This window comes from Dermacentor albipictus, chromosome 5, assembly GCF_038994185.2.
Source record: "Dermacentor albipictus isolate Rhodes 1998 colony chromosome 5, USDA_Dalb.pri_finalv2, whole genome shotgun sequence".
NCBI classification, from domain to species: Eukaryota; Metazoa; Arthropoda; class Arachnida; order Ixodida; family Ixodidae; genus Dermacentor; species Dermacentor albipictus.
In genome coordinates, this window is record NC_091825.1 from 31,102,013 (window position 1) to 31,124,439 (window position 22,427).

At 44.1% G+C, this 22,427-nt stretch overlaps 1 protein-coding gene and 1 pseudogene across 4 annotated transcripts in view; one reads left to right on the forward strand and one right to left on the reverse strand.

Annotated features, from left to right (window-relative positions):
• Positions 1-22,427, forward strand: part of LOC135913854 (uncharacterized) — a 143,989-nt gene that overhangs the window by 101,965 nt on the left and 19,597 nt on the right. For 3 of the 4 annotated variants that reach the window (XM_070539530.1, XM_065446552.1, XM_070539532.1), the window contains exons 3-6: positions 8,610-8,762; positions 12,880-13,081; positions 14,573-14,676; positions 15,167-15,369. In XM_070539530.1, the coding sequence (XP_070395631.1) occupies positions 8,610-8,762; positions 12,880-13,081; positions 14,573-14,676; positions 15,167-15,369 (662 nt within the window). Of the gene's footprint in view, positions 1-2,960; positions 3,060-8,609; positions 8,763-12,879; positions 13,082-14,572; positions 14,677-15,166; positions 15,370-22,427 lie in introns of those variants that run through there. The other variant, XM_070539533.1, reaches the window with a different exon arrangement.
• LOC135913856 (U2 spliceosomal RNA) lies at positions 20,245-20,425 on the reverse strand (annotated as a pseudogene).

The following is a 22,427-nucleotide window of genomic DNA, read 5'->3' on the forward strand; positions in this document are numbered from 1 at the left end:
CGCAAGACAATGAAGAACCACAGTGGCCGCGCTGCGAGTGTCAACTCGGAGAATAAGAGGCGCCTCCATTGGGCAAGACACAGTTCTGCTAAGGCCGTCTCACCTCGGTGGGGGTCGTGAAATCAGTGCGTGTGTGTGTGTGTGAGCCCTCCTTCTCCAAAATGGCGGGTCAACTACGATGACGTTGGACGCTACGAGCTGGCGGTGAACTGCCGTTTTCCCTCACTTAGGGATCTAGGGAGGACGGAGTGTTTATAAGCAGCTGTTCGTCGGCTGCTTGGGTGTGCTCGTGAGCAGTGTGCTCGTGCTCTGTCCTGCGTGTTTGGAGCTTCGTGCCCGTATGCTGTATGTTTCGCTTTGCATGCTCCATTTGGGAGTCACGCTAGACTGTCCAATGTATCCCCTGTATGAATGTAAAAATATGTAAATAAATCCTGTACGCCTAGCTCCTCACGATGAGCCAAGTCCCTCCTTTCAACGACCTCCAACTCCTACAGGGTATAGTTCACGCAATCATCTGCGAAAAGTAAAACATGGGAGGAGAAATAATGAGACCGAATTACTAATATAAATGACAGAAACCAATGTTCCTAGAACACTGCCCTGAGGGACAACTGATGTTAGGTCCACATAAGAAGAATGAGAATTATTAACGGCTGTTAACTGTGTTCTGTGCGAAAGTCTATAATGCACGAGATGACAATAGTGTGTATATTAAGCGGTGTTAGTTTAATAGCCGCCTGTGCTGGGGAACACGATCGAAAGCTTTTGAATAATCGAGAAAGATAGCGTCAACATTAAAGCGAGAATCTAGCGCCGAATGTGAATTATGCAGAAAACAAGCGAGTTGAATGCCGCAAGAATATCCTGATGCAAAAACCGCACTGTTGCTTACAGATTAGACTGTGCTCCTCGAGGTAGCTGGTGACCTGAGTGTAAATAATGTGTTCCAGTAGTTCACAGATTCGATTAGTTAATGACATTGGGCGATAATTGCGCGGCAACTAGCGATAAGCAAACTGGAAAATGAAGAATATTTTGGCAGCCCCTCAGTCCTGTGCAACGGTATGGGACGCGAATTACTTCGAGAAAATAGCACACTGAATGAGTCAGGGGCTAGCATAGATATCTTTAAGTATCTTGCTGTTGAAGCCGAGATGGTAAGACCTGGAACAGAGTTTACTATCAATTAATAGTGAGTAAATGCCTTCTTCGGTAATAGTTCATCGAGGCATCGTTATGGGAGCGCGAATTCGAATAAGAGGGATGGGCGTTAAGACGTCATATGTAAAGACGGATGAAAAAGCATTGTTTAGTAATTGATCAATCTCAAAGTTGAAGAGAATATAACTATTATGCTTAAGAAGTGCAGTTCCACGATGGCTGCGTGCGTTTAGGACACCCCCGAAGTGTCGCGGGTTAGTTGCAAAGAGGGAATAGAGGTCATGCTCACAAGACAGACATGTTCACGGAAGACCCTTCTACAGATCGGTAATCTAGTAGATAGCGTACACAGAAACGCGACCCGCCGTAAAGGCTCAGCGGCTGCGACGTTGCACTGCTAAGGACAAGGTCGCGGGATCAATCCCTGGCTTTGCGGCCGCATTCCATTTGAGGCGTAATGCAAATTTTGTCGCGTACCATGCAGCGGAAGTGTGCCAGAACATCACAGCTGGTGAAAATAATTCCAGAGCTCTCGACTACGGTGGCCGTCATAACCCACTGCGCCGTTCCGGGACATTAGGTGAACAAGTTTTTTTTTTCAGGCGAGAGCTCATTTGGAACCCCTCCGATTTAGCTTCGGCGGTTACTTCTGTTTTGTCGAAAATCTCAAACCCACTACCACGATAGCGTAAAGCATATGACAACGTGTATTTCCATCTGTACTTTTACTACAGATGTGACGGTGCTCGCCCGGTCGTATGCTCTGCGGAATTAGGCAATGAAACAACAAACGATCCCTAAACATCCTTTGTAACCTATAGGCGCCTTCATTTGCCCTTTTCCTGTACTAAATCGAAGCTTCCAACGGTTTTTTTGCCCGTCAAGGTAGAGCAGTGGCCATGACATTGTGCTGCTCAGGTCGAGGTAACAGGCTAAATCCTGGCTGCGGCGGCTGCGTTTAAATTGGGGCGAAATGCAAGAACGCTCGCGTTCCATGCTGCGGGTGCACCTTCAAGACCCAAGGCGGTCAGAGTTATTGCGTAGCCAGCCACCACAACGGCGTGCCTGATATTGATGTCTTTGCTTTGGCACGCCAAACCCCAGAGGTTATTTTTGAAGGCTCGTTTTCCGGCGATTCGGCAAGTATTCTTGATTGGTTTCTCGCCAAATGGGGTAATCCTGGCGATAGTCCAATAATAAAATAGGCCGATCCCGGACACCGTGCAAAGCGCGGCCAGTCGGGTCCCGGGGAGGGGTTTTTAACGCCTCGCCGTCGCTCCCGACGGGCACGTAATTTCTATGCTGTAACACGGCAGGTAGGAAATGACCAGTTGTATAAAGTTTTGAAAACCGCTGTACGCATGATTCGCTTCACGCGAATTCCAAGAGGTCCGTTGGGTTTTTACTTATTTACCTATTTCAATTCGAAAAACGACCATGCGTGGGAAGGACGCGTTCTGCCGAAGAGCCGTATTTTACACCTCAGACAGTCATTCATGACGTAGAGCGCGATTGCCTATCACATCCTGGGCGACAGATTCCAGGTCTATATATCCGGTCGTACGCCTGTGAGTATCGCGTCTGTAAAACCGTTGCAGCACAGAGCGTGGCAGTGGGGTTGTCGACCTTACATCTACATTGACTCTCCCCCTATCTCATGGGCAGAGCCAACGGCAAATGATATCCTGTACAATGATTCCTTGCTCTTCAGAGTGGTTTATGTAACATAGATACGCACTGATAACTGTAGGCGGACAAAACACTTATAGACAGTCTACCTTTTCCAAACTGTGGAGCTTGCCCGCTAGTTCAGGCATCAGCTGGGAGCAAGGCCGGTTCATCCGCAAGGGGCACGCTGATTCTCTTCCCAGTTCTTCACTGAATGAAAAACTATGGTATGTGGCCATCCCACATTCTATTGCCAGGAAAGAATGCGCAAGTGCATTGAATTTTGAGTAGGTTACACTTAAATTTATGCTTAATAACACAAGTGAAAATGTTACGTTATGCAACCTTGAGACGTCTATATTATTTGAGACTGGTGCCTGTCTTTCACGCGGTATTTTAACGCATGTTAAATACCAATCAGCCATTTTCACAATGTTCTCTTTCGCTCTTATTGAAGAGAACATGATTCTTTTTGCCTTATAACTACCACGGCTCCCTCGAGTTGCATAAGTGTGTGTATCTGTATAATAAAAAAAATCATTTTTTTTGCATTTCCAAATGATTTGATGTGGTACATACATTATTATTTTTGATTCGGATCGTTTTCTCCTTTACTTCTCCCCCCGGTGAAACCTTGAAAATTATATTACAGCGTATCGTTGCCTTTTCTTGATATCTTAACAAAATAGGCCGGAGGTGTGAAGAAAGGAATGATTGCGTAGTGCATGACAATGTCAAAACTTTGGTTTAATCGTCACCTTGATGGTATTCTGTAGCAGTTCCAGCACAATCTATTTAAGCATTTTTGCGTTATTTTTACCTAACTACAGTTACCTTCAAGTAAGGGTTCAATGTACTAATGTTTTGCCTGTAATATTTGAGATTCATCTTGTATATTACCTATGTTCTGTCTCTTTTGTTATTTTGTACTTTTTTCTGTTAGTACGATGTAAAAGTATATTCTGTGACCAATGCCTGTCATCCACCGCCAATGATGTACCCTCTTAATGAGAGCCTTTGGAGGTAACTTGAAGAAATAACTAAATATAGGGCCTACCATATACGCTATTCCTGATGTGGAAAGCAGACCAGCACGTTGCTTTCCATTAGTAGCCACACTCTCTCGTGAATTTCTGATAGCGAGATGCACTTACTTAATTGTGCCTGCTGTAGCAAAGTCAGCAGCTTGACGCCTTTGTCGCTGCTGACTGAAGTGCGAAGTTCCAGCACAAGCGTAAAATGGTTGCGCACAGATATGCCACGCTCATACTGTTCGGAATGCATCAAGAAAGTGTCCTTGTTAAAAATGATACTCATTTTCCAAGGGACAGAACTGTCATGAGGTTACGTTCAACCACCGCGCTGCCAGACTGAGTGAGTAGGCTGTAGGCGTTTTGCTTCATTTCCCGTAGTTGTATCGCGCAGATAGCAAAAGGACATCCTGAGCAGTGGGGTTGGTTGTATCACTACTGTGCCTACTTCCACGGTGAAGCAGCTGACGTAGAAATCATGTTACGAGCGAGAGGTGTACATTGTAATTTCATGAAATGCGGCTGCGTAAAACATAAAAAGTAAAAATGCCGAAGTTGAAGTCTGTTGAGAAAGAAATTTTGCACAAGGTTTCCGAACTTGAACTCGATTCATAAATTGGCTTAAATACTAGAAGCGAAATTTTCCCAATCTTGTGCGCGTTCACTTTTGCCCGCCTGATCTCACAATCGCGCTGGTCATTAAAGTGAATAAAGGAACGTCGTAGTTATGTTTCCTAGGTATACTTTGTGGCACAAAATGCATTCCTTGTATTACTCAAGAAATGTACTTTGCGCCACAAAGTATACCTGGGAAATCTAAGCACCAACTTGCCGAAGAAGTCCTTTTATTTATTTATTTATTTATTTATTTATTTATTTATTTATTTATTTATTTACAATACTGCCAGTCTCATATCGAGACCATAGCAGGTGGGCATATGATTGTTCATACAATTCATGTTTTATATACCGAATGGTAAGAACATGAAAACATGTAAATGAAATACATCAAACAGGTTCAATACACAATTTTACAACACTAATAATATGAATAACAAGAGCAACTCACAGAAATAGTACACTTCAGGTTACATGTACGTAAGGATTATTACAATGTTATAAAAACAAAGAAAGAAACAAAGGACGTAAATGTTTAGGTAAAGTTCAGAAAATGGGAGTTCTGATGAGTATATATGCATAAGAACTGCTCTTTCCTAACTACTTATTTCATCGTCTAATAACTTGACAAAATCAGACTGCGAAACCGTGTTAGTTACAGATGCATCTAGGTTATTCCACTCGCGAACAACACGGGGGAAAAAGGGAGATTGAAAAGTATCGTTATTACAAATAAACTCGTTTGGTGCATATAACATTTATCGTAGTTATGCTTGGCATCATCTCAATGGACATACTTCTGTGATCCTGGGGAACAAAGGTCACTTGCTGCTCACGTGTCCTCTTTAGAACCTTTGAATTCAGCGCGTAATCTTCATTCAGTGACTAACCGTTGCGTCTTTGTTAGATATGACGGTGTTTGACATGTGCGATATAGCAGGCGCATGCGAAGACACCTTATCAAGGTTAATGCAATGTTCCAGGGACAAGGCGTGAATGTCATTTTGAGCAGATATGAGCTTAAGCGGCACACTGACTGATAATTGGATTGAAGCGTTGCGATGCTTTGCGTCTGACTTCAGACGCATCCATATCACAGTTGCACGTAGATTTTTGTATGCTCAGACCAACTGTAATTACTTAGATGTGACGTTAGGTATACATCGTGGCGAGTGTAATTATTATAATGCGCAGTATTATGTCATTTATTATTACGTTGATATTGTGACTAAACTTCGATGAAGGTAAACTTGCTTGATGAACTTGGTGAACTGTGGTGAAAAAATGGAGGCGCATCTGTTTCACCATCACGTTCAAACCGGAGTTGGTCATTGTTAGTAAGTAGTTCGCATTCGGCTCATTTTCGTGCTTCATTGCTGTCTGTCCATTGGCATGTATGCCTAGAACTCTAATGATGACTCAAACCTGCACGCGTGTTCAAGATAGCATATGTGAGGTTTTCTTATATAACGGTATACTTTACTACGGTATATGGGGTGCATATATTCTTTTTCTCCTTGTTACTGCGTTTGTCTAATGAGTGAAACCCCGGCTTTTTATTTGGCTGGGAACATATTGCGCTATTTAAAACGGTGTAATATTTACAGGAAAGTCGTAGCAATAAATATTTTAAGCTAAACGAAAGCAGCATTGCCGAGTTATGAATGGAACCTTAGTAACATTCTTTGGTGCATCGCTACTTTACTTCTCCGGTACAGAGCTCAGATATATATCGATGTTCAGCCAATAAAATCTCCCGATCACAGACGACCTTAAAAGAATATGTATGCATACTAATGCAATAACTTTCCTGACTGCGTCAAGATAGACTAAAGTTTCGGGCCCGATTATCAAATCGGCAATATATTATGCTGTTCAAGCAAGCATCTCCCAGGGAAGCTTAATGACAAATATATTCTTTGGTTTTATGTGCCAAAACCACCGTGGCATTATGGGGCGCGCGATAGTGGTTGACCACAGATTAATTTTTACACTTTGAGGTTTATTACCGCGCAGCTGAATTTAAATTTAAATACACAAGCGTTCTTGCTTTTCGCCCCCATCTAAATGCTGCCAACGCGAGCTCGAGCTCAGCAGCGTTACCCTGTAGCAGAAATACTGACAGCTGTGCGTGTTGGAGTTGATTCATATTAAGTGCGCAACAAAAAGGGGAAAAAGAAGGAACAGTAGGCACAAGCGCATCTCTCCACTAGTTGATTGACATTCGACTACTTCGTCATCACATGACCAACCTGGTGGTGGAAAGAAACATTACAAGGAAAAACTAAACGGAAACGAAACGCTATCGGCACTTGATTAAGCCGAGGAGGAAGAGAGAAGAAGGGAGAAGAGAGAAGGGAGGGATGCTAACGAGAAATGCGTCTGGTTGGCTACCGTACACTTGGGGACGGAAAAGGGGGGAATAGAAAGATGAGGTAGAGAGAGGAGGGGGGGTGAGGGAAAGATACGGTTTGTTCCGAAGTCACAAAATTTTTATCAACATCAATGGCCGCCGCGACACGTGTCACGCCAGAAGGAATTTTTTTTTTTTTGCGGAGTATGACGGAGAGCTGACTGACACATACGTCACACATGTTGCGGACATGAAACGCCTCTATGATTTTCCTGCAAATGTTTTGTTTGGGTGTGAAACGTTTTCGTCAAAGAAGAGTTAAAGCCGCAAGAACTATAATGATCAAGGAAATGGGTGCGGGATGAGTTGCAGAGCGCTACAGCCCCTGGTCTACTGCGGCGGGTATAGGGTAATATGTCAATCCCAGCCGTGTGCTCTCACAACCTGCTAATTAGCAGCGAACTTTGCTAATTCGCTTGTTATCTGCCATCTTTTGAATACGCCTCCCTTCCCCTCGCATGCGTCCGTTTTATGTGCCAGACGGAATGCTATTGGATCTACGTAGTGCATCACTTACGTGGTGCCGATTCATTCCATAACATGAGCTCATTTGATCGCTAACAGATGTTTTTTTTTTCAGTCTGCAATCTCCACTGCTATAGCCTTCCGTTCTCTTGATTGCTGATATGTTATTTTAATGCGATGTGTTCCTGTTCGATTCCGCCTAGTGTTCGAGTCAGCCTAGCCTGAACGTTCGGCGGGCCAACAGTAAGCGCCGGCTCTAAGACTGCAATTCAGGAACCTGTAGCCAGCCTCAGGAGCAGTGTAGGTGGTCCAAAAGACTACAGATATGAGAAGGACACCGGGACTAGATCAAATCTTGACGGCTTTCTACAAGCACTACTTCGACATACTTGGAGGCACTGTTGTGAACCTCGTGAACCTGCTTGTTGTCCTTGGTCTAAAGCCGCCTCCTTTTTGCGAAGGAAGGGTCAAACTAATTTCGAAAGACGACTTGCATCCTAGAGGCCCGAAAGCATGCATCCCTTAATAATTACTCTATTGAACTCAGATAATGCGTTAGTCGCGTAAATCTTGACGCTTTAGGTTACGCTTTAGAAGAGTGAACTGCTGGGCTAGTTGGTTAACTGACATGATAAACGAGCTTTGTGCCAAGATCACGCACACAAGAGAGGAGACAACACCGGCGCTCACATAAAGTGTTTAATGAGCGTAAAAGCATCCTAAATATACAGGGTGTCCCACATAACTCGAGCCAAGAATTTAAAGATGAAAGGTGCGTCGGAACCGAATGGAACAGAACGCATACTATTCGCAATAGCCTACAGTACCTCCAACGATGTTTTTTTTTCTCCATAATTCACTCATTATTTATGTTTTATTACAAAACTCTTAAATTATTGGGTGAGAACCTCAAGTACGCTACGAAGATTTCTAGAGCACATTCAGAAACCACCGATCGAGTTGTTTCCTTCACGATACGTCTCACGTAGTCCTTTTTTCCGGGTTGCAAAGGGAGCCCGTGAAATATGAAAAAGAAAAAGCCACGTGACGGAGCACTTGCGCAGTGGTGTCGTGCGTATACTTAGAAAATCGTCCGAGAAACTCTGGCGCATCGTTACACCTTGCTATTGACGTCAGTGCTTCGCGCTTTTTGTTTGTCATATGTCTTTATCTGTCACGATAAAATATTCGCAGTAGTTAAACGTACTTTCTGTGCCTTTTATGGGACATAACTGCCCTCGTAAACGCAGGGGTCTGAAGGCACTCGCCTGTCGGATATCAGAGCACCTATCAACGACGGCGTTGTTTCTTCACCCTACCCGCCTGTGGAGCTGCGTGATGATGAGACATTCTATCAGTATATCAAGAGATGTTTCTTGGAAAAGGCTGGACAGCCAGCATTGGTAAGTGTCAACCATACCGTTGCAACTTTGCGTACTTGCGCCAATGCCAGAGTCCGGAATACTTTCGTGTAATGTTGCCAGTTTTGTCTATGCGTACAATGAATAGGTTGCATCTGGCCTAGCATTGGAAATAAAAATAATTTAGAATGCAGTTGCTATAATTTTTGTATGTCAACGTCAAGTTAATTGGTGGGTTGCAACAAATAGGTTGATCTTGTTGAACTCAGTTTCTTCATGACAGTTTGTGCAAGAAAAAAAAATGAAGCACAAACGATTTACAACAGCATGAGATGACTGACGCAGTAAATGATTACGTATAGGCTAGTTGGTTCTTGTACATCGAAGTCAAGTTGCACTGCATGGTCGGTGCGAAACGTGCAGTTAGTTTGTGCACCATTTTCTGTGCGTTCATGCTTTCAGTTCATTTGTGTTTCGTGTCAATTATGCTCCGAAATTCGGCTTCAACGAGTTCAACGTGTAGGCTTCCATGACGTAGTAAAATGGCCATGAAGTCACTAAATTTCGCTTCGAGTGGGAACCACTGATATGAAGCAGCTTATTGAAGATAATTATAAGACTATGTTTAAAAATCTCACTTATGCGTGAGCAGTACACTGAAAATACCAAAACAAAGTAAAATGAATTTCTTTTTTCAATTTGAAACCAAACATTTAGGATCCACTGCTAAAGAGTATTTCTAGCAAAAAAGAATTGCTTTTCAGCGTTGGCATATGCCACCATGTCATGGTTTTCTCCAATTTCCTCTCATTCGCATTGTCATTTCTCATCACCGTGAATTGAAAGAGCATAACCGCGCATATAATAAGAATGATAATAATAAACTAGGATGCATCAGGTACGAGCGCGAATATTTTATTATACAATAGCACCAGAGGCAATAGGCTTGTGAGTAATTTGAAGCAGCAATGAATCGTTTCAGCAATTATGAAGTCGGGGTAGGTAGTTCAAATTAGACGTCGACCAGAAAAAACTTTAAAAAGAGAGCCCCCGGCGCCAGCATGGGCGCCTTGTTCTCAAGCTGTCTTCTTTCTTTTAGTTTTTGTTGTCGGCGTCCAATTTTCTTATAAGTAAATTGTGGTCGACTTACAAGGTGGGAAGCTGAACGTGTGGCGCACGTGGTGAAGCTAGGCAATATTTACAAAACATGTGTTGCCTTCTACGCAAAATGAAAAGTGACACTCTCAATTACCTAGCCTCACGTTTTCGGCTTCTGTGTACCAGTTCGCTGTTATCACTTGGGGAAAGACAATAAACGTTCTTCGCTAGTCGACTTCACTATTTTGTGACGGACACAATAATAGGAAGCCAATTCCTTATTCAAATTATGTCCTTTTGAAGAGCAAGGCGCTGTTTAATTTTCCCTAGAAATACACCAATACGATTCATTGATGGTAGCCAGAGAAGCGCATGCCAAACGATAATTTATGCAGAGAGATACGTGACCATGTACCAGGTAAACAGAAAAAAAATGGCAGGACTGTTTAAGCGCCAAACGTTAGCGGTGAATTCTACCATTCTATAAATTGCGTCCCTTACTGCTTTAGACTTCTCTACGCCGTCGACTTTTGTGATCAGGTGCCTCACCTGCCACTGAGCGATCATGATACTATGGTCGCGCTGAGCGTAAAATTAAATGAAAATGCCCAATTCTTGCACACCACTACTGTTTCGGCCGTGACCGCTCAGCCAATGCCACCTCATTATCTCTGCACAACATTTCCTCTTACATAATTCCGTGGCGATGTCTATGTAAGATTTCAGTGACTGGACTACTGACTGTGCGTGTCAATCATTCCTCGAATCCAGGAACAATATGTCTATTGTCATGGACACTCGCGCCTAATGCCTAATATGCCGCGACGGTCTTGGCTGCTGGCCTACTCTGTTCACACTATTCGTAACCCTCTTGGACAATATTGAGTGGCACGCACATCCGCGTCACCAATCATTACACTGCCTCATCAACTTCAGAGATGCTTAAATGTTGACACTTCGTTATCAGTTGACGAATCGTCACATTAAATTTTTTAGCACCCCGGATCCATGCAAAAATTTTTTCGAGAGCATTACAGCATTATTATTTTATTAATATATCCAAGAATGCATTTGGTGTAGTCAAGAACAGATGATAGGGGCCATATCCTAACACCAGCACGTCCGATAACATCTGTTCCGCTTCCTTAAATTTAATGAAGAAAACTGCCTTGTCTTAAAACAAATCCAATGAAGTCATTTTTTATTAGCGCTTGCTTTAGTTACTTACATATAGTTGCCGCGTCAGTTTTTCCTGAATTGTAAGTCAGTAGGGGACATGAAGACGAAATCAACTGAGCAAGCGTAGCTTCTTGCCTTGCTGCGATAGTTTTGTCATAGTGGATGCCTAATTGTGCCATGTTGTGGCCGACGCCATTGCTTGCGTGAAGCACGCCTCATCGCACAGCATCCCCCACTGACACAGTGTAAAGCTCGGCACGTCGACATGATGTCGAGTTCCTGTTTCTCCAGCAGGGATCTAATACACTCCGACAACGACTAAATTGTGTCGTGGTGGGCACACGATCGAGGAGGAAATACCGTAAGACAACCAAAACATGTGTGTGCTACGCCGCCCCTACTCTCACTTACAGGATCGCTTTCGTGCCTCTCAACGTCTCAAAGAAATTAAATTCTGTACGCTGGCAGATTCTCAACACTTACCTAGGTAATGTGGCTTCGAAAGGAATGAATCAATTGCGCTTCAACCCCAAGAAAACAGTCACAGTGGAAGTAGGGGCGCAGGATTCCCTAGAGAAATTGAAAACGCACATTCTAGGACACATAAAAGTACGGTCGTTCATCGTGCTTGGTGGTCGCAGTGGGGCAGGCAATATTTTCAATGTCGTAGTAGAAATCGCCGATGAAGAGTTGCAAATGCTTCTGGCTTCATCTTTGAAGATCATAGACTTTCATCGCTTCGGTCGCTCGACGAACGTCTAGCTTCCTTCCGAGAGAGACGCGCTGCCGGACCTTAGGCATTAAGGTGGGGTACGTGAGACAATCGGTGTGTCCTTACGTGCCACAACCACTGCAATGTCACAAGTGCCCAAAGTCAGGCCATGTCAGCGCTATCTGCACAGATCAGACGGCATGTCTCCGCGGTTCCGGCAGCCAAGACGTCATGCACAGACGTCATGCATTATTCATGCACAGTAGAATAAATTAAGTGCTCGAATGGAAATGGACATTAGGACGTCAATTCAATGGATTATTCTAAACAGAAAAAGGAGATGAAAATACTGAACCAAATGAGCAAGACAAATACGTTCCACAAAGAGCTGGCAGCGCCATTGCAACCACGGAGGAGACGATCGTGTCGTCGACGAGGACAAGCTTTAGGTTCAAACGAGAGCTCCCTGGCTCTAATTCCGCAAGTCCAGCACAAAGTAGTTGAATCGGCATCGACACTGCAGATCTCCCGAAACCGTTGCTTCAAGCGAGCCGCGCTTGCCGTCGCCCACATGGGACTTAGGCTGTCAGTGCTAACAATGACTGTGCGTGCACTGAAAACTCAACATCGGACACTGCCACCAAAGTGATGCCTCGATAATTAGTTGACTCCCTGCAGCTGCTACTGTCCGGTTTAAATACGCCAGTGGCGCTAGTAGCGGCAAAAATTATGAAATCTATAGGCAGTCGCCTAGCTACACTGCAGTAACTTTTATCTCTGTCCGCGAAGATGATTGTGCTGTGCTGTGCAGTCTGCACGTACGCGTTGCACAGAAACAGTATGCTGTGGAGCCCTCATCATCATTATAGTCACCGTACCACCACGTCTCTTCCTCTTCACGCCCTTTCTCTGTTATTCCTGCAAGCCCGTACGTACTCCAGCGTGGAGTAGCAGGCCAGAGGCACTTCACTCAGGCTGACCTCTTCACCTTTCTGCCGTTAAAAATTATATGTACCTATCTCTCTGAAGTCAATAAATAATTACAAAAGGCAGCAATGTTTCCAACATTCTCCGAGAACTTAAGCTGTTTTACAACCGCTTACTCCCTTTTAACTAAAAACCACTGTGACCCTTCTTTTAAGAGTATGCTTTATCTGAACGTGTCCCCAGGAACGCAGTGGTGAGTGGCTCACATTCGCCGACTTGCTCAGACTCATGGAAAGCTATGCCAGTGGTTTCCAGAGTCACGGTGTATCATGCGGCAGCCGTGTCTGCGTCAACATGAACAACTCGGCCGAGGCCATCGCTGCCGTCTATGCACTCTGCTGTGCCGGAGCAGCCGTTGTCCTGACGAGACCAGGGCTCACAGAACGTAAGGGTCTTCCTCCGAGTCCTGTCACAATCGTGTGTTTCAATAATTATTAAGGTAAACTTCAAAGGGAGTATTGACAATTGTTCGTGGCACGCGTTCTTGCCCGATTAAAATGCGGTTTATTATTAAACCGATAAAAGTGGCCCATGTGTGCCAGCCCGGAGTATTATTTCCGAATGCCTGTCCTAATTCAAGGGCCTATACGTAGACCTCGAAAGCTTCGAACAATAGTGTTCAACTTCAGCGCTCTCTGATAAATTGCTGCAGTTGCATTTGTAAGAAGCAGTCTTGTTTTCATTTCCCAAGTGGTCCATGTATAATGGTGTCCTGACGTATACAGAGGTCACATGAGCTTTCGGAACTCGCGATAGCTCACTTAGTCGTGTGCCATGCTGCTACATTGAACCGCGCAATTTCTTGAATGCCTCTTCAATGCCAGAAAGGTCGCTATTTTTCGGTGCTTCTATGCTTTATCGTTTTGTTTGAAATGGTAGTACCCACAACATATGAATTGTTGCGTAAATGTTGGTGTTTTGAATGAAATTAAAGCAGAAATAATCCCACTAAGAGTTTCCAAATATTCACATCAGAACTTTCGAACAGACACCTCAAGAATCGCGAATAAATACAATCATTCGTAATTTTCACTTAAATCAATAAGACGAACAAAACTGAAATGGAGAAAACACGTGCCCATCTTCTTGTGTTCCACTTCCCTTTGACGACGGAAAAAGACATCATGCCGATTTGATGGCGCGAATAATAATCATAGTGATGTCCATGCTATGTGTAAACGCAGCGAGTTCGCTAATGTGAAAACCAATATGAGCCTCTTGTGCAGGGTGTCATTGTTTCGATACCATGCAGCAAACGCCTGATTTCTTCCTACCTTGGTTCCTGAAGGAACGGTTGTCGTATTGGGGAAGATCTACTAACATGCTTATACTGTGTTATGCTCTACCCGCTTCGCTCTGTACGTGAATGTTGGCTTAGGCATGCTGACTGAACTGATACTGAAGCCTTTGCGTGCTTCGTACAGTATACATATTGTACTTTAGAGTAATGCGCAGTATTGTCCACAAGCGGTGCTCAGAACGAAAGAACATTGGTGGTGGTTTTGGGACGCCACCGCAGCCCTGGAAGCCAGTGCTGCCGATGGTTTCTGTGGAAGGTTTATTTTTGACTTAGCGATGTTGCGAAAACTACCAGACCGATGGAAAGTTGCGTTGCACTCTTTGTTTTGTATGGCCCATGCCATTTCTCAGGACTACCCTTTGCATGCCTTAAAGAGCTGGTGAGAACGCCACCGACAGAACTGATTGGCTTTGATGCTCGTTATAATATGTATGACCCATATCCACAATATGTATTGCCGTAGATATATGTATAATCATTTGGCACTGTAATAGCGCTGCCATTTTGACTTCAATCAGAGTTACAGTCTTTGCCTCGTGCAATACCTTATTAGGTGTTAATTTATTTTCAATATAGGTGAAGTTTTGTACCAGGTTGAAGACAGTGGTGCCACCTTCATTCTCACGGAAAAACAGAATGTTAATAAGATTGTGAGCATTCACAAGTCACGTCCATTCAAGGTTGGTATTGGCTTATTGCAACTTTTATTTAATGGCGTTCTAAATATCAGCAGCCTCCTTACAAGTAAATATCTGATAAAAATATGTACTTCACTGTAAATGGTCTGGCAATTCTAATTTTTGTTTAAGTGGGTATTTGTTGGCTAATGTTAAAGGAAAACTTCATGATCCACATTTCACTATACACAAAGCACGCAAGAAAACAGAAGGGCTGGGTATTCAGATGAAGAAGGCACTGTCGCCTGCCTGTTTTTGTTAATTTTGCGGCAAGTACATACACAAAGGTATTACTACAGCCCAAATTCTGTTTACCACCTGTCGCGCTTATAGCCGATGCTGGAGGTGGGGTGTTACTAGCGGCAATGCGGAAAGGCTACAAGAATGGGAACAAACATTGGTGCCCAATATAGGCCTGTGTTTCTTCAGTTTTGTTGCGTCTTTCGCGCCAGCAACTGTTTCTGTTTGACGTCTAAGAAGTATTTTTCTGTAGGCCATGTTCTGCGTAGACAGAGTCGAGGGCTTCCGATGCATCGACGACTTCGAGAACGAAAACCACACAAGCTTTGTCGAGCCATCGATCGAAGACACCCGCTCGCACGTGCTGGTCTACACTTACACCTCTGGAACGTCTGGTCTTCCTAAGGGAGTAGAGATCAGTGTGAACGCGTACATGGCGTCGATTGAAATATGCAGGTATGTAGTGCTCATATCTCGCACAGCGCAGAAAAAGAAGGTTTACGATAAGTAAGGGAACTAAACGTGAAAAATATTGTCACGCTTGAAGCACTGTCCACAAATGGGTCAAAATGAATGTATAAAGCAATATTACCAATGTTTATTTTATGACACGAGGAGAATTTGCAGTACGATTGAAGAAAGAATGTAATGGCTTTCAGGATAGAGGAATGTAAAGTTACAAGAGAACGTGTGGCGCGATCCGCCATGGTTGCTCAGTGGGTATGGTGTGGGGCTGCTGAGCACGAGGTCGGGAGATCGAATTACGGCCACGGCGGCCGCATTTCAATGGGGACGAAATGACAAAAAAAAAACTGTGTACTTAGCCTTATGTGCGCGTTATAAAACCTCAGGTGGTCAAAATTGCCGGAGTCCTCCACTACGGCATGCCTCATAATCAGAAAGTGATTTCGGCCCGTAAAACCACATAATACATTTTTTAGAACATTTGGCGCGTGCCGGATAGTACGCGGCAAAAAAACGAAAGAAAAATTCCACTTTTGCCAGAAATGCAAATCATGGCCAGAAATAGCACGGTGTAGTGAACCACGTGAGTTACTCGGCCAGTCTTCTAACCATACTCGGAAACGACATGTTGGATCGCCGCAGCACGCGAGGCAACTCCTGCTGTGGAGAGGGAACAGAGCCGCGACAGCTACGAGGCGTTTCACAATGCTGGCACGATCAACAGCGCTGGCAGGTGGACGCGTTGAACCTCGACTCTGCGCGAGATTAGATCGAAGGGAAACTGGTGGCCTTAGTGAGCGTCCAAGGGAAAAATCGTCGAACAACTAAGCACGCTTGTGAGTTCAATGCGAAAGCATTAATGTCTAATTGAATGCCGCTGAGCGGTCTATCGAGTTATGAACTCCTCGCGGGCAAGCGAGCGCGTTGAGATGCTTGGCGCGTTTTGATATGGCCTTGCCGACGTGCAGTCATATCATAGGCCAGAGCTTATGCGAGTGACGTGGCGTCGTGGCCAATGGAAATTTAGGTGCCATTTTTTCGCTTGTCCAGACGAAAGCAGGTCTAGCATAAACGAGTACATGGTACCTGTCAGTCTTTTTTTCTTCTTTGTGTGTGATTTGTAATAAATGGTAACATGTCTTATCTTTTCACATGCCTTATAGCTGTATAGCTCTCAAAAATAGATTAGTGACCACTTTTTTATGTGACTATTTAATCAAAACGAGCCTTCAATGTAGTTCGTGTCTTGCAGCCGCCAGTGTGTGGCTGTGTGGGGCAAGTGCAGAAGCTACACTGTACATGTAGCAAGATGCTTGGTATGAACACCATACCATGAACACCATAAACACCACCGCATGGCTAGGGAGGAGGGTAACTTCTAATTGCTTGTAGCTCCATTAATACGTAACGCTTCACTTCAATTGTGGTGCGAATGTTCTACTTAGGCTGTACTCTACGCGTCTACAAAATTTGTCCGAACCGTTTCAGGGGCCCTTTAACATTTGTATTAGCTACACGCACACACGCGCACACACACACACACAAACACACACACACGCGCACACACACACACACGCACGCACACACACACACACACACACACACACGCACGCACGCACGCACGCATGCACGCACACACGCGCACACACACACACACACGAAATCAGGCGAAACCCACCTCACAATGAAGGGTGACTCTACTATAGTGACAATTGAGTCAATGTATCGACACACAGCCTTGTTATCACCGAACCTTGTCAGGTCCTTGGCGCGCGTGCATCCCGGATGCTCTCTAGCGCTTCCTTGTGGACATGGTGCTCCATCTAGCGCCGCCATAGCGAAGTTCCCGCGTGGCGGGTGTGCGAGTATACGGGGTGTTTTATTGTGTAATTAACAAAACTGCTAGAGGTCACTCGTGACAAGCAACAAAATTTCATTCCCAGAGCTAAATTACTGTCAGAGGTTAAGAGTATTGGCACAAGAAATCAAAGAGAATTTTTCACTAATTATTCATCTTTTTGATTTAAAGGGACCCTGAAACGCTTTTGACGATATTGTACAAACCTACTAAGTCGTTAAAGTAGGTCCTTCTGATCATTAAGTGACACATCTAAGTGCTCCGCGTAAAGCGTGTAATTTATTATAAGGATTTAAAAATGCACATCGCTGCCGATCGCAGCACACTGCTCGGCGGCATCTTAAGCCGCCCCTACCCAAATGACGGAAATCACCCAAATGACGTTCGTGGGGCGAGCTATCCGATTGGCTGATCAGGGCGCGTGATCGATAATTTTTCCAACTTTATGGTAAACAAATGATCTTCGTAATAGTTGGAACGTTAGTTCATTTGTTTTTATAGAAAGAAAGTACCAGAAAGAGAATGCACAAGAACAATTTTTCAGTACACTTAAGCACTTCCGGCACAGAGCAAGTGTCGTCTGCTTGTGTTACAACGTACTCCATTTCGACGAGAGCTCCGCGGTCACAGCCGGTCTCAGTCTTTTCGCAAGCACTATGATTCGACTTTGCTGCGTTGTGGACTGCAGACGTAGCGACTGGCAATATGTCAAGCTGCGACATCGTGTCCCTCTGCAAGGCAGCATACGAGCGAACTGGCTGCTGCGCATCGGACTGCCGCTATCCGATCGGCGCCAGGATTTGTGCGTCTGTGGCCGTCGCTTTACACCGAAAGATTACTAACGCAATAGCATTTCGCGAATCCGGTATTAGGGCAAACGCAAGCGCAAGTGGACAGGGTCTGGCCACTTGACTGTGCCGTAACGGGATGAGCCATGAGACGAGCAGAAGGGCCGATGTGAATCGTCTGCAAGGTGCAGCCACCTAGTGGCACAGAGCTCAACTATTGGCTCAACCATGCACAGTAGCAGCAACGAAGTGTATTCTTTTCAGCTGGTGTGTATTTTTCGCAGGGGTGTAATCATCATCACGTTGTTTTTATGAATGTTTAAAATGTTTTACACTTGGTTAGCGCAATATTAGCGCCTTTTTTGGTTGGTTAAGGCCGCTCACGTACGTCTACGCTAAAGTTACTTCATCGGCTTGAGTCTATGCATGCAGTCATTTGCCGAAATGACCAGCTTGCCTGTGGTTATCGGAATACCAGACACGTTCGGCGCTACGACAGAATGCTCGCAACGCACGCTGCTTCGATAGCTCTTGCTTTGGGTCGACGGCCAAGCTGCTAGTGGAGAGGCCTCGCGCGGGCGGGTACGGGCTCCAAAACAACCGGAAGTGGACGATGTGACGTCGCATCGTGACGCAGAACCAGTGAAGGCGGAGCTTAGGTCCGCTCGCTCAGCGAACGAGTTGAGGAGGAAAAGCATGGTTAGGGAGGAGGTTAACTTCTAATCGCTTGTAGCTCCATTAATACATAACGCTTCACTTTAATTGTGGTGCGAATGTTCTACTTAAGCTGTACGATACGCGTCTACAAAATTTGTCCGAACCTTTTCAGGCGCCCTTTAACATTTGTATTAGTTACTCTGCCGCACAGACTGCAATACACGTATTATGGCCGGTGTGTTCTAAAGTTCCATTCACTTGGAACGAATGCTGAGGATGGCGCCAGTTCAAAATATGCATCTTCAAGGCTTGTGAAGAAATGCATTGGTGCACTAATAATTTGTGACTTTCACTGCGGAAAGGGACGTTTTATGAAAAACATAAATCAATGAAAAAGTTCCGTTCTTACCCCGAGTTTGACTTTACTACTGCCAAAACTTATGTTCGTGCGAAATCTTTTTCCAAGTTGATCTGCTTTGTGAGATCGCTGACATGAAGTGGTATGTACAATAAGTAAACTGAAGCAATTAATTAAAAGTTGTTTACTGAGATCTTGTTAATTTCTTAAATATTAATATTGATATTACCTGCAAGTAATGTCTTCCTCTGAGTAATACAGCTTAATGGGTAGATTCGTGGTATATGCTACCGGCCATATTTAAAAATTCTGTTAACGTTAGAATATTCAAAGAAGATTATCTATGACGCAGATAGCGTAACGCCGACAGCGAAAGTCACGCTAACGGTGACCGCGAGAACACGCCTGAAGTGTCCATAGAACTGTTGTTGCGATATGAAGAATCGAACTGAAGTGTTTCTTCTGGCGTTCAGTGCAGCCTGAAACAGGGGAAGTATGCACTTGGATTCCCACGTCGTAGCTAGTTGGGATTCATAAGAAAATAATGTATAGGAAGAAAAAAATAAGGGTAGCACAGATACTAGTACCGGACACATGAAGCAACATTAAGCAGCTCCATATCCAAGACGAGTTAAATAGTACAATAAAGAATACTCATACTGCAGGAGGTACAATTATTGAACATTAAAAACTAAATCTAAATCGAGTAAACGATGATCAAAGCTCACATAATCCCTACTTCCGATGCCGAGCTCGGAGAGGCAAGCCATGGTGGCCTGAAAATCGTGATGCGCCAGAATGATTAGTTTCGTTGGCTACGGATTGCGTACCGCGACAAGACAGCAGCTCAGAGGGAGACGTGCTAGATGAATCCAAAAGTTACTGAAGTACACTGAACAATAAGACCCATTATACGTCTAATAAATGTGGGCAAACAATCACAAACAATACATGTAATCTTAAGGCGCTCAATATGAGCTTGCGAGGGAGCTGATATTGAGCCTTTGCGCTGCCTTAGAATCACAGCTGCAACCATGTGCGGTGCGATCACATACCTCACCAGTGAACGTACGGGTGCTGGGCCCCTTGCCTTGAGGCCATACCAACTACATATTATGGAGCATTTTTACAGCGAAGCTGTATATGGCTAGGCTCTAGAAAAAAGTTCGCGCACCTATCGAGCCATCTAGATGGAAAATTGCTCCCACACGTGGGCCGACACTGAAGATAGTGCAACACCGGTCCGACCCCATGGCGGAGGTGAAGCAGGCTTTAAACACCCCGCCAACTTGCTAAAGTAAGTTTCATATCTTAGGTCAAAATACATCACGTATCAGATATTAAGCTGATGAGAACAGATAATACAATTCGATCCTCGTCGGACATATCTACGATGGCACCGCCCTCTCTTTGTAGGTGTTCGAAGCGCTTGCGTGTATAGTTTCATTTCGCTCTCCAGTGGCGGCGGTCCCGTAACGCCACGCGTGTTTACTTTCATCCGGCTTCTCGGCGTGGCGGCCCTGTCGTGCAACCACCAATGTAAAAAACAAACAAACAAACAAACAAAAAAGCTTGTGTCATGTGGTACACAGCTTCGCTTGGCATCCACCTCCATAAGGTGGAATGGCTCATGATGTTTTTGTTACGCATTCTTTGCATCTGAGAACGCACGTGCTACCGTGCTCAAATGAAGTCGTCAGAATGCACAATAAACAAAAAAATGCTAAATACATTTAAAATATTTAATGACTGGAATCGGTTCCCGCCCTTAAGTCGGCACGAGGTTTACATGTGACTATGGCATGGACGTTGCACTACAAAGGAGCATCGGGTGACACTAAAATAACTTGGGGCCCCGCATATCACATCCTATTGCAGGAGGCGCGGTTACTGTGCCGTTCAAATAAAACGAAAATAGTTTTCTAAAAGTATATTTTAATAACCACCTCATGCAAAAATAACCCGTTTCTTTTAAAATTAGGAAAAGAAGAGATACCTGCGCAAACAATATTTTATTTCACGCTACTCGATAATACATTTGCAGTTACGGATCGTTAACAAACGGTTATGTCGGACTTTCTGTTCTTTCAGGTTTCTTTACAATTACCTATCGCGCTCGTTTCATTTTCGCTCTTCGCTCAAAATGTTAAATTAGTTATGTACTTAAATATCGGAAGCTATTTCAATATTAATCCTAAGTCGCGAGTAATCATCTGTTCCTGTGGTTCCTCTGTCTCTAGTTTTCAGTTTTTTTTTCCTAAGTGCACATAATCTAAAGTTTTTTCATCAAACACAAATTGACTACAAGAAATGAACGCAAGAAAGCAAGGGAAGCAAGTAGTACGCCCAGCATTCAAAAAGAAAAGAAGGAAAGAAAACGCCCCATTATTCGTTCATTCACGTTCCTTTCGGGGAGTACTATCAGTACGGGCCGCTGAAAGCGCAAACATCATCATTCGCCTTTGCCCCAGATAGGCGTCCTTCAGAAAAAAAGTTATCTTTCTGGTGCCGTCTTCAGTGGGAGAGGTGCTAAGTAGATAACACGCATTATTGTCTCTCGCGCCAGTCTTTAACAGACTGTGTAAGTGACCTTCACCCAGAACCGATTGTTCACAAGTGGGCGAATCCACCCCACAGATATCATTGACACGTGAGCACTAAGCAGTCAAGCAAAGACAATTGCGCATTGTTTGCATTGCATCTGCAGCGAATGCCCTCAACGCTCAGACATGCATAGTTAGGCATAGTTGTTGCTCTGATGCTTTTATTTTCCGGTGCTTCGAACATGTTCACTGCATACTATTATTAGCGATGAAAGAGAGTGATGGATATTACAAACTAGCTGCATATACACGAAAAAATAAAACAAAAACGGCAGCAAATTGCTTAAGAAGATTTATCCACATACCATAAAGATGTTGCAGGGTTTGGAACACTCTGAATTTAGAACATTATAGTTTTTAAATCATGTAAACTTGGACAAATCTGTAAATACATAAATGTATAGTAGAACATTGTTGAAGCATTTAAACAAGCATTTATTCATCCTGGGAAAACACTGCCATTGCTTAAAAACTAAATATTTCAAATTGATATATATATATATACGTTTTAGTCCTTGTATCCAAGCATGGCAGGAAGCACGAAAATGACGTACTTTCGGGAAACTGGAGCTAATATTACCTCAGTAAAAGTAGCTTTAGAGTTTTAATCCTTCAATCAGAGTTCTAACAAATGCGGTGTTGGCGCATGAAAGAGGCCACTGTGAGAACTGGAGCGCCCGACCTCCTTTCGACCCAGACATATGGATCGGATGATATCGTCCATCGCACGACGCCCATTCAGTAAAAGATTATCACGTCTACGTGCACTTTAGGTATACAGAGTG